General features: G+C 47.2%; 1 protein-coding gene across 1 annotated transcript in view; it reads right to left on the minus strand.

Annotated features, from left to right (window-relative positions):
- Window positions 1-3,493: 3,493 nt before the first annotated feature.
- Window positions 3,494-14,723, minus strand: part of LOC144175867 (arginine kinase Lit v 2.0101-like) — a 28,223-nt gene continuing 16,993 nt past the window's right edge. Inside the window, exons 5-7 of the mRNA XM_077704895.1 lie at window positions 11,123-11,449; window positions 5,935-6,139; window positions 3,494-3,786 (exon numbers count right to left, since the gene is read on the minus strand). Coding sequence (XP_077561021.1) covers window positions 3,644-3,786; window positions 5,935-6,139; window positions 11,123-11,449 — 675 coding nt within the window. The 3' untranslated portion in view covers window positions 3,494-3,643. The remainder of the gene's footprint in view (window positions 3,787-5,934; window positions 6,140-11,122; window positions 11,450-14,723) is intronic.

Consider the following 14,723-nt stretch of genomic DNA (forward strand, 5'->3'; position numbering starts at 1 on the left):
GCAGTAGTCGCCCCCTAAAGATTTACGCTTATTTAACTTACGATGCGCCGCCGTATGCCTGGTGCGGTCCAGTCGGGGAGTGATTTCCCAGTAGGTAACCAGGCGTCCTTGCCCCCCGTGCGAAGCAATAGCTAAGGTGCATCAAGGCAGTCCAGAAGCTGAGACCTCGAGCATATGTTGCGAAATGTTTGCTTAATTCTCTGATTAAAATGTCATCTTCAACTGCAACATCTGGGATTTGTGGGCAATTGTCCTTTCCATTCGAACAGAAGCTCAATAAGGTTTGGTGGCCGTCCGCCCAGAGGGGACTCAAAATGCTGTAAACTGGTTCGCACTCTTGCTTGTGTCGAGTTTCCGCAAGCCTCTTCTCAGTACAGAAAATTTGTTCTTCCGCGTTTGTCGACCTCCTTTTCATCGGGAGGAGGTGGTCGAAGCGTGCGACTTCTTTTGCAAACTCTGTGCCCTCTTGATGAAATAGCGGTTGTCGAGGGAAAGCGTAAGCAGCAGGCTCCTTGCCGGCAAATATGTCTTTTCTTCTGAGAAACAGAGCGCGCGTATATTTTGCCCTTCCACTCTAGGCGTGACCTACTTTAGGCATAAATATCGAGGCCAGTGACTAGTGGCCAGTTTGACGCGTAGGCTACCCAGTGGCCACATTCCGTTTCCAAGTTACTGCAGACTGAGCACCTCCGGTGGGTTGGGGAAATTCAACGAAACGCGGTGATAGGCTCTATAAGCCGGCCTAAAGGGCGCTAAACCATCTTTATTTAAGAAACCAATGCGTTAAACTGGCCTAACGGAGCAGTTTTCTGATAAATTCTCGGAAACGAAAAGGAAGGTTGGTTTTTGGGGCTTGAACCCAGATTGCAAGCGTAGAAAGCCCCGGCGCTACCTGCTAGGCTACAGAGGCCGCACGGCAAGCTTCCTTTACTATTTCAACGAGAAGATGGCGGCAGTGTTAAAAAGTAACCGCTACACAGCGCAAGGTGCCATCCGACAGCACTACAGTTCAGCGCTGCAGCTATATGACTGGGGTGCCGTCTGACGAGATTAGAATTTTAGATGCAACGCATCTCATTCACCCGCCTTGTCCCTGCATCCGGCGTTACGTCGTCGGCGTCCGCCCCTCCCCATTCTCCTCGCCGCGCCAGCTGCGCTCTCCGCCGCTCACCCTCTCTCCTCTCCGATGGCGAACACTCTCGCGAGGGGCATTGGATTGGATTGGATTGGATTGGATTGGATTGGGTTGGCTTGGCTTGGCTTGGATTGGATTGAATTTGATTTTGATTGGATTGGATTAAAGTGGATTGTGTTGGGTTGTGTTGCGTCATAGCCGCGGCAGACGCGCTGGCGCCGGCGCGTCCCCTCACCGTTATGCGCGCTATAAAACGGGGTGCCTGCGCCGTTCCTCCGCTGTCCAACGCTGCAACGTGAACCCCCTATGCGTCGCATCTACACAGGGGTTCCCGCGAGGGGAGGTGGGTACTTTGTAAATAGTCTGTATGTAACCTGAGTGAGTATGTATATAGTCTGTGCATAGCCTTTTAAGAGTGGGCCGACACAGGCCAGATCGTCTGCCGTTGTAGCGTAGATGTTCTGTCAAAGCTTCCTGTCGTGCTCTTACATCCTTCATTTTAATGCGCAGCATCCTTTGACGAGTACCTCCATAGCCAGGACCGTGTAACGCGCTGAATGTCCACAAGAATGCAGATTTCGCAAAATTTTCACCTGTAATCGTTATAATAATGTAACGGGAGATAACTCGCCCAACGAAATTTTAAAAATAAAAAAAAAACTAAGAAATATAATTACGGAAGCTGGCGGACCGCCTAACGTACTTCGTTTCCACAATAATGCAGATTTAGCGAAACTTACACCTGTAGTCGTTATAATAGCGCAAACGGAGAGAATCGGTCGATCGAAATTTTGAAAATATACAAAAACAAGAAAATATAAAATAATTACGGAAACTGGTGAACCATGGTGGTGAGCCTTGCATTTCCACAATAATGTAGATTCGCGAAAGTTCACCGTATAATCGTCATAATAGCGTAAATGGGGATAATTGTTCGGACAGGATTTAGAAAACCAATAAATTTGGCTGGAAAACACTCGCACTCAAGCAAGCAGCATAACAGTGCTACGTATGATTGTCTGAATTTTTGGAGAAATTTTTGTATCTTAAGTTTTACAATTTTCGTGGCTTAGGTTAGCTTTCTCTGTTTAGCTTAGGTTAGCTTTCTCTTTTTTTTCTGTTCCTTAGTTTATGCAAGGTTAGCTTACGTCACGTTACGACAATGGCTGCCGAAGTACTGCGAGTCGCGGCATTTTGTCATCCAAACGCCGGTGGGCATCGCTGTGGAGAGTACCGTCGGACGAAACTAAAGACTCAGCCTTGATTGATGATGAGGTTTAACGCGCCGACGCTACATAGGCGATGAGGCGCACCGTAGTGGAGGGCTCCGGATCAGCTTGGACCACCTCGGGATTTTTAACGTGTAGGCCGACATCTCGAACACATGGACGTTTTCGCCTCCTCCAGGAAAGCGCGGCGCCGAGGCAGGGAACGGAACCCGCGCCCTTCGCGCACTAGGTGTCACAGTGAGTGTTCGGCGTCCAGTGGCTTGAGGGCAGGATGTCGCTACAGCCAGTGACACACTCCTGGAATTTTCTGCCGGCCCAAGTTTCTGCAATGCCTCGGCGTGCTCAACGTTGGCGTGTTTCCAAGCTTTCCCTGCGGGAGGCGTAAGCAATGAGTCCAGGGAACCCACTAATTTTGCATCGTAGGAGGGCTTTTAGCCGATATAACATTTCTACAGAGACGGCTCGCGTATTTTAAGCGTGAAAATTAGCTAAAACGTCGCTTACGGATAGCGCGGCGCCTTTAACCATTCAAAAACTTTCTACTGTGATAAGGACTATATTCATATTTCCCATTCAGCAAAGTATTCACAGGATTGACCATTAGCACTAAATAAGAAAATATTGTGGGGTAAAGTTAACGTTAAGAGAAAGCAATGGTTAACTAATCCAAATTGCGGAAAGCGCACGCGTCATGACAGGCTTACGCACAGAACTCCAGCGCTAGCCCGACGAGGTTCACTTTTGGTGAGCAGCTGAATTGGAACCTGCTTCATAGCCCGCAGAGCACACACGTCGAAAGAAACTTTTTTGCTCACCAAGCTTAACGGCGTTGTGGAGTGCAGACACACTCGCGAAGCGTTCTCATCAAGTTGATGGCAAACGGGCTGTAAGCTAGCACAGGCGAGGGAGCCGTGAAGGGAGGCGCAAAGCGGTGTCATGGAGGTTGACTCGTCCAAAAAAAATTAGAAAAAGTTTCAATAATCCATTCTTCCACGCCACGAGGCAACAATAAGCAAAATTAGTTAGTACGGTTTATCATCTCCGGTGCTCTCGCCACTGCGATCATCGATAGAACCGCTTCTAAAACGCATCGCTGTAACGCAGTTTAGACATGGACCCACCAATCCTGTTCTTGGTGACAGTGAATTGAAATTTTATTTTCTGTACCGCTATTTACAGAGCAGACTTTTGCCATCCTGTGGTGGCTCTCAGCACGTGCGGAGAATCACCCAGGGTATCTGCGGGAGCGGGCTCTAATGAGGCGACGCATCCGGACGTCCTAGGCCTCCCGTTCCAGCCTGATGAGCTCCAGGATGCCGTCCTGCATTTCCCGGACAGCCTGGTATTCGGTCAGGCCCAGACGACGCTTGTTGGAGATGTCGTACACTCCGCCCTCGCTTTCGGTGTGCTCGCCACGGGTGCCTGCGTTTCGGTGGGCATAATTTTGGAATCGGAGAGCACCTTTCTTTTGAAGAGTGGAGTTTCTAAGAGGCCTGTGGGTGAACTCTTTCCGTCCGTTAGTTCGTCTACTGTGCTCTGTATGCGCAACGGGGCTGAAGGAATGTACAAATACCCCGCGCAGGCAAGGAGACCCACACTGCCCACAAATTTAGTTGCACGGTTCTTACGGTCGGCGCCCGGTTCACGCTGACGACGAAAAATCGCTCTACCCACAACTTTTTCTCGAGCCTATACAGGTTGGTCGCGTACAAATTCCGATACCAAGGTGCAGTCAAGTTCACAGAAATGCATGGTATATATGGCCGGATGCCACCAAAGTAATTTTTTAATGAAGTACATGCACGTACCTCCTCCTCCACAACACAGGCTGGAGATAGTTCTTATTCGCGTAGACTAACATGAGTTAGTGATGCAATAATGCGCAACAAAAACATTCAAGCAGCTTCTTTGGGAACAGTGTTGTGAATAAGGGTGCATGTTTCTCCAAATAATGGGCCTTGTGGTGTGAGCTTCGGTTTCAGTTTGACACCGGGTATTTGCCAACCGGTATGTAATTTGTACTGATCCAGACGTTCTTCCTATACTGAGATAAAAAGGAAAACATTGTCAATGACGGAATCCAGCTCCCACCTAGGGCGGAGGTCTTATCGCGTTGAGGGTACAGACAGCCCAACCCGTACATTGTGAAATGGGTCACACCGTTGGGCTTTACTTTGTCTGCCTTTACTTTTCGCCAGTTGCAACGCCAGAAAAGCGCTATGCTGTCTATGGAGGAAAACCTTAGAGATTATTCAGTGGACAGAAAACTCAAAAGGATTGTTTAGCCTTGGTCAATTTTGCCGACGTCCTGAATATGTAAGTTCTGGCAAGAGAGCTAGTGCACTCTGGGCGTGTAAATTACATAACCTTTTAGTTGCATTCACTCTTAACATGCGAACGGCTAGGCTAGGCCAAAGAAGGTGTTTACGGATGTATCATGGTCACGTAACAATGAATTAAAGAATCCAGCATAGTATCTGTAGGAAGTGCAAATAGTAGAACGTATTAGGATGTCCCTCAGATGATTACAAACGACACACAAGCAATAGGTTCTTCTAAATGGCCCCTCAGTCACCTTGTCGGAACGTCCGTACAAAGCAGAAACAATAACTCTTGTCGTGTTTTCACCTAGTTTACGACTGCCTTTTTTCTATTGTAGTACTCAGCAGGACTGGACGAGGCTGGAGAAGGCCGTGGTCAGCACGCCATTCTCATAAAATGGTGAAGTAGGGAAATTAGACAAATCGACTTCAAGGGGGGCATTTCATTAGCACTTTTCAGCATGTCCAGCAATGAAATTATTTTGTCCTGAAAGAGTCTGGCACAGAGATGTGAGCGGTTGAAAAACAAAACAACAGAAATCAAAAACAACGTCGAAAAATACGGGTTTTTTTTTCTTTTTCGTCCAGAATAAGATTGAAAAGAACAATTAGCTTCTTCGGGGAACTTTATTGTGATGCGACCCATATTCAGTGAGGGAAGCGAAACTCTTTCTGAACTCAGTCCCTTGACGTGAAATCGTGCGTGGATTTTGAGAGCGGAATAAGCTCTGCTGGGACTTTTGCAATGCAGCATGTAACAATGATATCCTTTTTTGTGTTAGTGAAAAAATTCATTGGGCACTTAAGTGTCTTAAGTGATTTGAAGGCAAAAGCCAGTGATTATTGAAGCCTCCTTCACTGCTGCATCCTGCTTGCGGTGCCGTATCGTTCACCTGTCATGCGGCATGCATTCGGATATTTCTTGCGCTGTGGTTGTCACACCTGGCTGCGGCTCAGCAGCCACCCGGGTTCAACTCCCATTCGAGCCTAAATAAATTTCTGTGTATATCTTATTAACTTATTTCTTTAAGAGCTGCCATAATTTATTTTGATTTGTGTGGTCGCCAGCAACTAGGGTCCCTTTTCGCGTTTGATTCGCTTTTAGAAATACGTCAAGTCTTTCATAGATCTGCGAGAAATCGTCGTTTAGTTTTCATTTTTCTAAAGAAAAATACGAAAAGAGCCTGTTTATTCTGTTGCACCCCTAAAAATTTCGTGAAAACTCACATCTCTAAGCATCACTACTCACCTCGCACTTGGAGATTGTACTTGGCCGCAATTTTCTCCAGTTTGGCCTTGTCGGCGGCCAGCTTGGGCAGCTTGATGTGGACGCTGGCACGGATGGTAGTGCCGAGGTTGGTGGGGCAGAAGGTGAGGTACCCGAAACGGTTGTCACGGGCGAAAGGCAGTTTCTTCTCAATCTCCTTCACCCCCTTCACAAGTCGACCATACACCTGAGGGAGGGAGAGACAAGGTTAGGCTGAGACCACACTTGGAAGATTCGTGCCACAGAAAAACAATTTCTGCTCATTTATCAATGTACGGTACGTACAGGAAGCATTTTCGACCATGATAGCCTGCCTACGAATTCACGGAGGCTAGAGCAACAAGGATATTCACCTTAGAATTCTGGAGCTGCTGTTGAAGGGATCCTGCAACACTTTTTTTCAACTTTTTTAGAAATATAAATGCTTGCAGAAGGAAGCAACGAAAACAACCAGTACTTACGTTAGTAAGTCGCAAATTACCTCAGCCAAAAATTACTGCTCTATCTAACTACTGCCCACCAGATAGATAGCTTGCTCAAAGCATTTTTCAATCTTTTCCGGTCTTGGCGTTCTTCGACTGCTGGAATTAAGTCACCACGGCGGTGTAGCAGTATTGGCCGGATTTCCTTCAGTTGCCGCAATGAATGCATTCGATAGCGAGTTTTAAAAGAAAGTCACAAAACAAAGCACAAACGGAAGGCGAATCTGCTGCGACGAGCAAATCACGCAGTGCCACTCCGTGCTGGTGATAACGCCTTTGCAGTGCTTCCAGACGCAAAGGAGAATGAAAGCGTTTATCAGAAGTGTTGCAAAGTCCCTCTAAGGGCGCAATTTTCCCTGCGATGTTTGAGAATTTTTCTTTTTTCTCCTATTTGGTTGCAAAGTGTTGCTCGTATCAACTTGAGTGAAAATTATATTAGTGGAGGAGAGTGGAGGGAGGGGGGGGTGTACTACCTGTGTATTCCTTGAGGTCTCAACTGGTTTTTAATCGCCGTGTACGAGACAGAGGTGGCGAAGAAAAACCATCGTAGATGAGGTTTAATGTTACGGGAGACGTATACGTAATTGTGAAGGGCGGGTTTGTAAATGTCATATTGTAAAGTGGTTTTTAACCTAAGCCAGCGGCTGGGACCAGTACGAGACAAAAAGATATTTTTAAAGCCAAGCTTTTTATTCATTCCTCGTTGGTGCCGGCCATCATTACGCCAAAAGACACCGCAGAAAGGCGAATATACACAATGAATGCCTCAAGGAAAAAACGAATGGACGCTTTCCTCGGTCGGAATCGAACCTGGGTTTCTCGCGTTATGAATCCGACGTCCGCCCAATTGCGCCGACCAGGTGGCATTCGTAGGGAAAGCGTTGTAGGTGGTTTATACTGACTGGTAAGAAGCTTCGCGCGCAGCCTCGAGCTCTTTAAGGGAGGGTTTTGCTTTTTCAGGTCTCACGGCTGCTTTCGTTAGGAAACAATTCCCCCTTAACCTTGTGCAAGTGCGATAATGATTGAGTTAGCAAATAAGGCAACCGGCGTTTTTCAAGCATTTTATCATGCTGCTCTGATCTGGCCGTAAGTTCGTTGTCTTGGCGCAGATGTACGCCAACGGGCGAGGAATATGCAAATAGAAATGTTTTTGTGCGCAAGCTTTCGCTAGCTCAAACTCAGGCGTGGGGCATAAGGCGTAAGAATGCAAGAGAGTATGGACTACCAGTTTGGACCTACAGGTGGTGGTCTTCAAAGCAACAAACGCGCAGTCGAACAGTCGTTCAACGAACGTTTTTGCACATCAGACCGATAAGTGTTCGGCTCCAGCTGCAAACTTGCGGCATGTAAGGCAAAGCAAACAGTGAGTGCGAGCCCATACACTGCGAAGGCGCATTTTGGACAGATATTACGAATGAAATCTCTGGGTTATGCTACGTTTCTGCCTTCGTTGCCTCTTTACGCAGAAATGTGTTTGAATAATGGGTTGAACAAGATGCACTTGCGCAAATGTATTACGTTGCACGAACACAGGAAACATGCTTAATCCCATGCCTAAGCCATTTATTGTCGTACGTGCAACCTTCCGAGGAAAACTGCTCCGTATGCGGCACCACACCTGTTCGCTATAAAAACCAGTCTTCGTAAAACTTCGTAAATCTCAAAAGACGTACCGAACTATGTCTTCTTCTATCCGTTTCGGTTCATGCAATGTCAACCTTGTTTGTGGGAGTTTTACCGCATGCACTGGAACGGCAAGGCGAACATGACCCGTGTATAGTGACTCGGCAACCATGATTATACAGTGAAAACTACAGGTTTTCCCGCTCAATTTATTCCAATCGCCATACAGTTTAATCCAAGAACCAGCCAATTTAATCCAAATGCCATCTAATTTATTCGAAACGCCATGGAATTTAATCCAGATGCCAGCGAATTTAATCCAAGTGCCAACCAATTTAATCCAGCTGTCAGAAGGTTGTTCAGGGTGGTTTTGTGTGGAATTTGGCGCAGCTTTCCCGGTTTTGGATGCACGTGGTGTGATAAAAACGTGGTGTTCCTTGATGCCTTATGTGCAAAATATCATATGCGCGCAGCTTAATGGACACTTACTAACACCAGCAGAACAGGAGAGCGGTCTCGTTTGATCCGTTGGTGGCGTGTGGTGGTCGTCTGCGAAATTGTCAGAAGTATCGTCTGTTCGCGTATTAATACCCTAGCAGATTTGCCAGCGTATTTTTACGCGAGCAGACGACACTTCTGTCGCCAGCAGGTGATATTTCTGACGATCTCGCAGACGATATTATAATTCGGAAATACCGCCTAACGCTGCAGAAAAGCATTCGATTATTGAAAATCGGAATGCAAATGGCGTTTAAGTATGTGTCTTTATCAAAGGAGCTTCAGAAGGCATTGTTACGGGAAGATCAGACGATACATTTTATGTGTGTTATCGACGGTGCTCTCGCAGACGATCAGCTCACAGCAACGGTCTGCGCGTGTTATTAAATGTATATTAAGCTGTTCGCGCAAGAAATTTTGCACATAATGTTTTAAGAAACACCACGTTTTCCCCACATTACGCGCAACAAAGTCCGCAAAGCTGCGCCTAATTTCGCACAGAACACCCCTGAATAACCTCCCGACAGCTGGATTAAATTGGTCGGCAATGAAATTCGATTGCGTTTGGATTAAATTAGATGGCACTTGGATTAAATTGGCTGGCGCTTGGAATAAATTGTATGCCGATTGGATTAAATTGAGCGGGAAAACCTGTAGATCTAACGAAACACAATCTTACAAATTCCCCGATCTAACCAACAAATTCGAATTCCCCCCCAGTATCCCGTAAGTCTCAATGCCTTCATGAACTCGAACTAACGAAATGAATTCATCGCCATTTCCAATTTAACGAAATATTTCGACAAACTGACCTTTAAAAAACGAGCAACATCAAATGTGTTAACGCCACAAAGATTATTGCGCCACATCAGAAAAACGAAAAAAAAAACGAGGCGTCCAGTTTTGTTTTTACGGAGCTCTACGAGATGATCTCAGCAGTCCTGAGGCCGCAGACCCAGGCGTCCCGACCAGCACGCTTTCAACAATCTTGAAGGGAAAGTACGCCATCCTCCAATGTGCCTTCGTCTCGAATTGCGTCGAATCAAAACAGTTTTAAGACCACCCCGCAAGAGAATTTGGAGAAAGCCCTGTTTACGCGGTTGAAGGATACGAGATCCAAGAACGTTCCGCTAAGTGGGGAAGTGGCGCAACAAAAAGCGCTGTATTTCACGCGTCTGCTGGTGTACGACGACTTCAGGGAAAGCCCCGGATGGCTTATTTCACCGCGGAATTCCAGCGAATTGCTAAATTATGGGCGGGCGAACCCCGCGGCAATTACGATGTCATGGTAAAGGCTGGGATGCGCCTCCCTTTAGACATCAGATTGATTAAATTAACTGCTTGTAATATGACAGTCCCGATTTTACGAAGTTCTCAGCTTAACGAAATAAATCGCGGGTCCCGGTGACTTCATTACATCGGCGTTAACTGTACCATTACCCCAATTTTATTACCCCAAGATTACCCCAAGTTTTATTCGTGAAACAAAGGAAACGTGCCTTGTCTCATTCTGTTTGGGACGGGTGAGGCAGCCGACACTGAATCTTGCTTCTGAACGGTGAAGGCAGCAAGCTTATGCCTTGCCTGCAGTGGCAGCCTCGGCTTGCCGTGTTTCCTACTTCAATTTTAGCATAGCACTGAATACAAACACCAAAAGGGGGCTATTGTATGTACAAGCACAACACTAATGTCAATGCATTTGTCATGGATGTGTAATGCTAGCGCTCGAGTGTGCATGTCGCCATTACACCAATGCGCGCAGTCTTGGCTATAGAACTGACAGTTTTTGATTTCCCCCTTTTATTTCCGCTTCTACAAAAAAGTAGACTCGGGGTGTTATGTGCTTGCCACACACGAAGGAAACCATTGGCTAAACAACAGTATGAACAACGATGGTGCCGCAACTGTTGCCACTACGGAATCAGAGCCCAACAGCTGTCTCAAAACGATTGCTATGTCGTAGACCAGGATGGAAATGAACGCGAGAGCCCAGCAGCAACAAGGTCACTACGGTATTTTAGAACCTACCTATTACAATTACGCGTACCGTTAGAAGGTACATACAAAATAGACTAACTTTTCTCATATTTTAACACTGTGAAACCATATTACGAACTCCACACCCATTCGCTGGTGGCATTCCCATTGGCCAGACTTCTGGGTGGAGTGCCAAGACGATACGAACGAAGGATACCTAGATAAGAAGATTTGCAGGCTAATTTAGCTATTGGTACATCCAAAGGTGTTTCGTTAATTCTAACAAAATGGCCTGAAATTACGCCTGCTTGTGCTGCCAAACTATATGCAGAAACAATTGGGTGCACGAGCCAGGTGGTAAAGGGAATGTAGGGAACACCTGTTTCGCTTAGGAAATGAAAATGCGCCTACGTCTCTGACGTGTGAGACCCACTGCCTTCGGCGTATTATTTTAGACGGCTGAGTTAGGATTGTATGCTAGTATTGGGATTCCATGCACGCACATTCAGAGCATAGTACGATCAATCGGAACCTTTCGTGTGTCCTCATGGAATACCACAAAGGACAGGAGCCCTGCGGTGGCCACTCACCTGCTTGAGGTCACCGCCCTTCTGCATGGAGATGATGCGCAGGTGGTCCTCCTCGTTGACCCACACCAGGAAGGTCTTGTTGTCGTTGTGGTAGATGCCCCTGCCCGTGGGCCAGAAGCGGCAGGCATTGGCGGCTTGCAGGAAGCGGTCGCCCTCCTTGAAGAGGAAGTGGTCGTCGATGAGCTGCTGCTGCACCTTCTTTCCCATTCCGGTGAGCGGGTAGTACGTGCCCTTCAGCTCGCCGCTGAGGGAGGTGAGCGTCGAGCTCACTTTCTTCTCCATCTCCTTGTACTGGGCTTCGGTCAGGCATGGGTTGAACGGGTAGCCCTATTTGGTAAAAGAAGCAGGAGGCATCAGCGCATCTGCGCTTCTTTTCGAGAAGGGTACTCTAAAGTACCGGAGTTGGGAATACGGAGAACAGAGCACCGGTGCACCACTAAGGTAACGAAGCGGCCACCGAGGGCAGAACCATGGAGAGGAAAAATGCCGATAACATGACGAAAGGTTGAGATAGGGACATCTGGAGACAAAGTATTGAACCGGACAGCAGGATAGCAGCAGATAGACGTCAATGGGAAGGACCATGATCTTTAAGAAAGCATAAAATAGGCTGTTGCTGCTGATGAGTTCAAAATAGGCAGGATGGTATGGGTTTCACGGCTGACATACCCGCGACATGTAGGTACGTCTTGGCCACGCGCAGGGTGGCACGTGTGTTTACACCACATCCAGGGCCTCGAGATAGGTATCCATTGCTCGGTCTCCATCGGAATGATTGCCCTTCAGTATTGCATCGTTACCGCCATTGGTTAGGTACGCTTCTTCGTAGATAAAAACTATTTTATTCTGCCCAGCTGATTACCTTCTCAACAATACCAGCTTGACGTCAGTAACCAGCCATAAATACCTCGTTGTAAATATCGCTGGCAATCTGGAATGGCAATGTCACATTAACATCACTAACAACGCTAATCGCTCACTCGTCTAGTTGAAGCGGAACTCTTCTAAAGCCCCTCTCACTACTGAATCGATTCTGTTCAAGGCCTTGATTTGCTCAAAACTGAAGTACGCCTCGTCTGTTTGGGACACCGGACTTGCGAAACCCATACATTCACTTGAGTGTGTTAATTCTCCATGCTTCTATTTGCCGAACTACCACCGCACTAGTAGCCTTCTATCAATGAAAAAAACTTAGTCCCTCCCTCCCTTGGTTATGCGCAGGAAAATAGCTCGGCTTAGCGTATTTCATAAAATTTACCATCACCAAACCTTGAGCCACCAGTTTATCAGCTGCCCTTTCCACGTTTAAACCACGCGAATATGAAGCACGCGTAATCATGGTTTATTTTTCATTCAATCATACCACAGCCTGATTCTGAGTGGAATTGCCTCTACTCAAATGTAGGGGCAATAGCTGATAATGAATTGTTTCACGCTGTACTCCAGCAGTTTGTTCTTCACCAGGATCTGTAAATTGTTCTTATACTGCTCGTTCCCTGTTTTATTTGCCTTACACTGGGATTTCTGACTGAACACTAATGTCGTTTGTTTCCTGTTTTGTGTTTATATAGTCACTGTATTACTGACGCTGTCTACGTTTTTTTGGCGCTACCGGTCACAGCCGTGTTACCCTTCGGTTCATGTTTTTGTATCATGCCTTCTATTTTTTTGCATTTCTCCCCCTCCCCTGCCTTACGCTTCGGCGCTTGAGGGTGAAATATGTGAAATGACATGAAATGAAATGAAATACGTCGTTGTCGTCATCATCATCACACAGATATTTATTAGAAGACAAAAGCCTGTTCTAACGACTTCCTCACACACTTGTCCCGTGTCAATTACCTGTACTGTGTCCAGGAATTTTGACTCTTCTATATACCGAGACATGAGAACAAATGAAACAGCGAATAAAGTAGAAAGAAATGCTAATTAGGTGCTAACAATAAAATGCTTCTTGCAGGCGCTAACGTATCTAAAAGCAGATGACAGGGCGTTGGGCTAAGACGATCTAGCAGACATGAACTGAACGTTGATTGCGAGGTCTCGCACGTTTTTTTTTTTTTTTTTTTGTGACATGTTGAATAATCCAGGGTCTGTTCGGGAACGCTGCTGGCCGATAGGGGCGGTTTCCAAATTTTAGAAAAACTTGATATGAGCGGTCTTGAATCCATTGCAGATGCCCCGGTGTACACTCGATCATGTACACAGGCTTACGAAAGCAATCTTTGTTCCAGATATCATTCATGGCTGGTGAGTATTATCACGTACCGAGCAGTGAAGGTGAAAATCTACCTCCTGGCATAGTAGTGAGGGAATTCGCCTTGCATTTCAGGTCATTCTCGTGTTGTGTTATGTGTCGTGTATGCGCGAACATTGGCCTGGAGCAACGGCTGCGTGCATTTAGAGCGCAGTAGCTTGGCGCCCGAATCAGGGTTCCGCGGCAGTGGCGGTGCAGGTGAAAGCGGCGGTGTCCGCATTACCGAGTGAGTGAACCAGACAACCCTGGCAGGTAGAAAACGTTAGAGCAACGTCTGGCGTAAGTGTGAGGGGGAGGGCGGCAGGCGCTGCTGAGGCGTCACCTCCCAGCGCGTCGTTACGGCTCATGTCTCACTGCCTCCACCTCTCCCTTTCTCCATGCTTCGCCGCCGAGGAGTGCCTTCCCCCTCACACTTTCGTCTGCCGGTCATCCTCCGTTCGTGGCTCATGCGCACTACGTGATATTTGCTCCGAAGGTTCAAACACGATTTGCTGCCACAACATGCTCGGCGGCAGCGAAGCATTGCGAGATAATGGCACAGTAGCGCGCGCCGCCGTACGTTAGGGGATCACGCGATCACTTCCTGAGACGCAGCAGCTATGAGTCGTGACCGAGAACACTGCAGTTCGCGCTACACACAAATTTCTTATTAGGGAGTATAGTATCCGTTATGTTATTGTTTTGTGGTTGCCAATTCAAACTGCGGCGAATTGTGCTATCCACGAAGAATGTTTACGACCCTGCGTGTTAGAGGGTGCAGATTGTTTGGTGGGAGTAACTATGACTCTCTTTAATCGGTTGTGCGTCAAGTTAGTCTCATCTATGACCCTCTAGTCGCGATTTCTTATAAACGGGGTAGGTCGCGTTCCCTTCTAGGGAGGTAAAATTGTACGATAGGACTTGCTATGGGAAGACTCAGGTGTAGGGGCTTGTAGCAGGGCCTTGTAATCCAATGCGGCAGGATGCCGGGGTGTAAGTGCGGTGTGGAATATGACACCGTGTAAACTCACCCTTGTTAATGGCATCACTGCTCAGGGATTCTCTTCCGCTGGGGAAGTTAGCGACCCCTTGTAAAGGAGCTGCCAGTGAGCGGGTGTCTGGACATTAACGTACTCCAGCCGCGGAAATGTTGGCACATAACTTAGGACTGCTGTAGTATTGTCAGTACGCTAACTTGGTGCCACCGCGATGAAATGTGCGAGCGATGAATTATCATCCTTGCATCTCTTAGTCTTCAAATAGGGTGTAGACCTTGAGTACAACCTCCCCCACCCTCGTCATTACGCGTGGTTATCAGCGTAGGCTCGTAGCCGGGTGGTTACAATTCCCGCCCAACCAAAAGCA

Source organism: Haemaphysalis longicornis, unplaced genomic scaffold, assembly GCF_048455015.1.
Source record: "Haemaphysalis longicornis isolate Haplotype H1 unplaced genomic scaffold, Haemaphysalis longicornis Haplotype H1 scaffold_3, whole genome shotgun sequence".
In the NCBI taxonomy this organism is placed as follows: Eukaryota; Metazoa; Arthropoda; class Arachnida; order Ixodida; family Ixodidae; genus Haemaphysalis; species Haemaphysalis longicornis.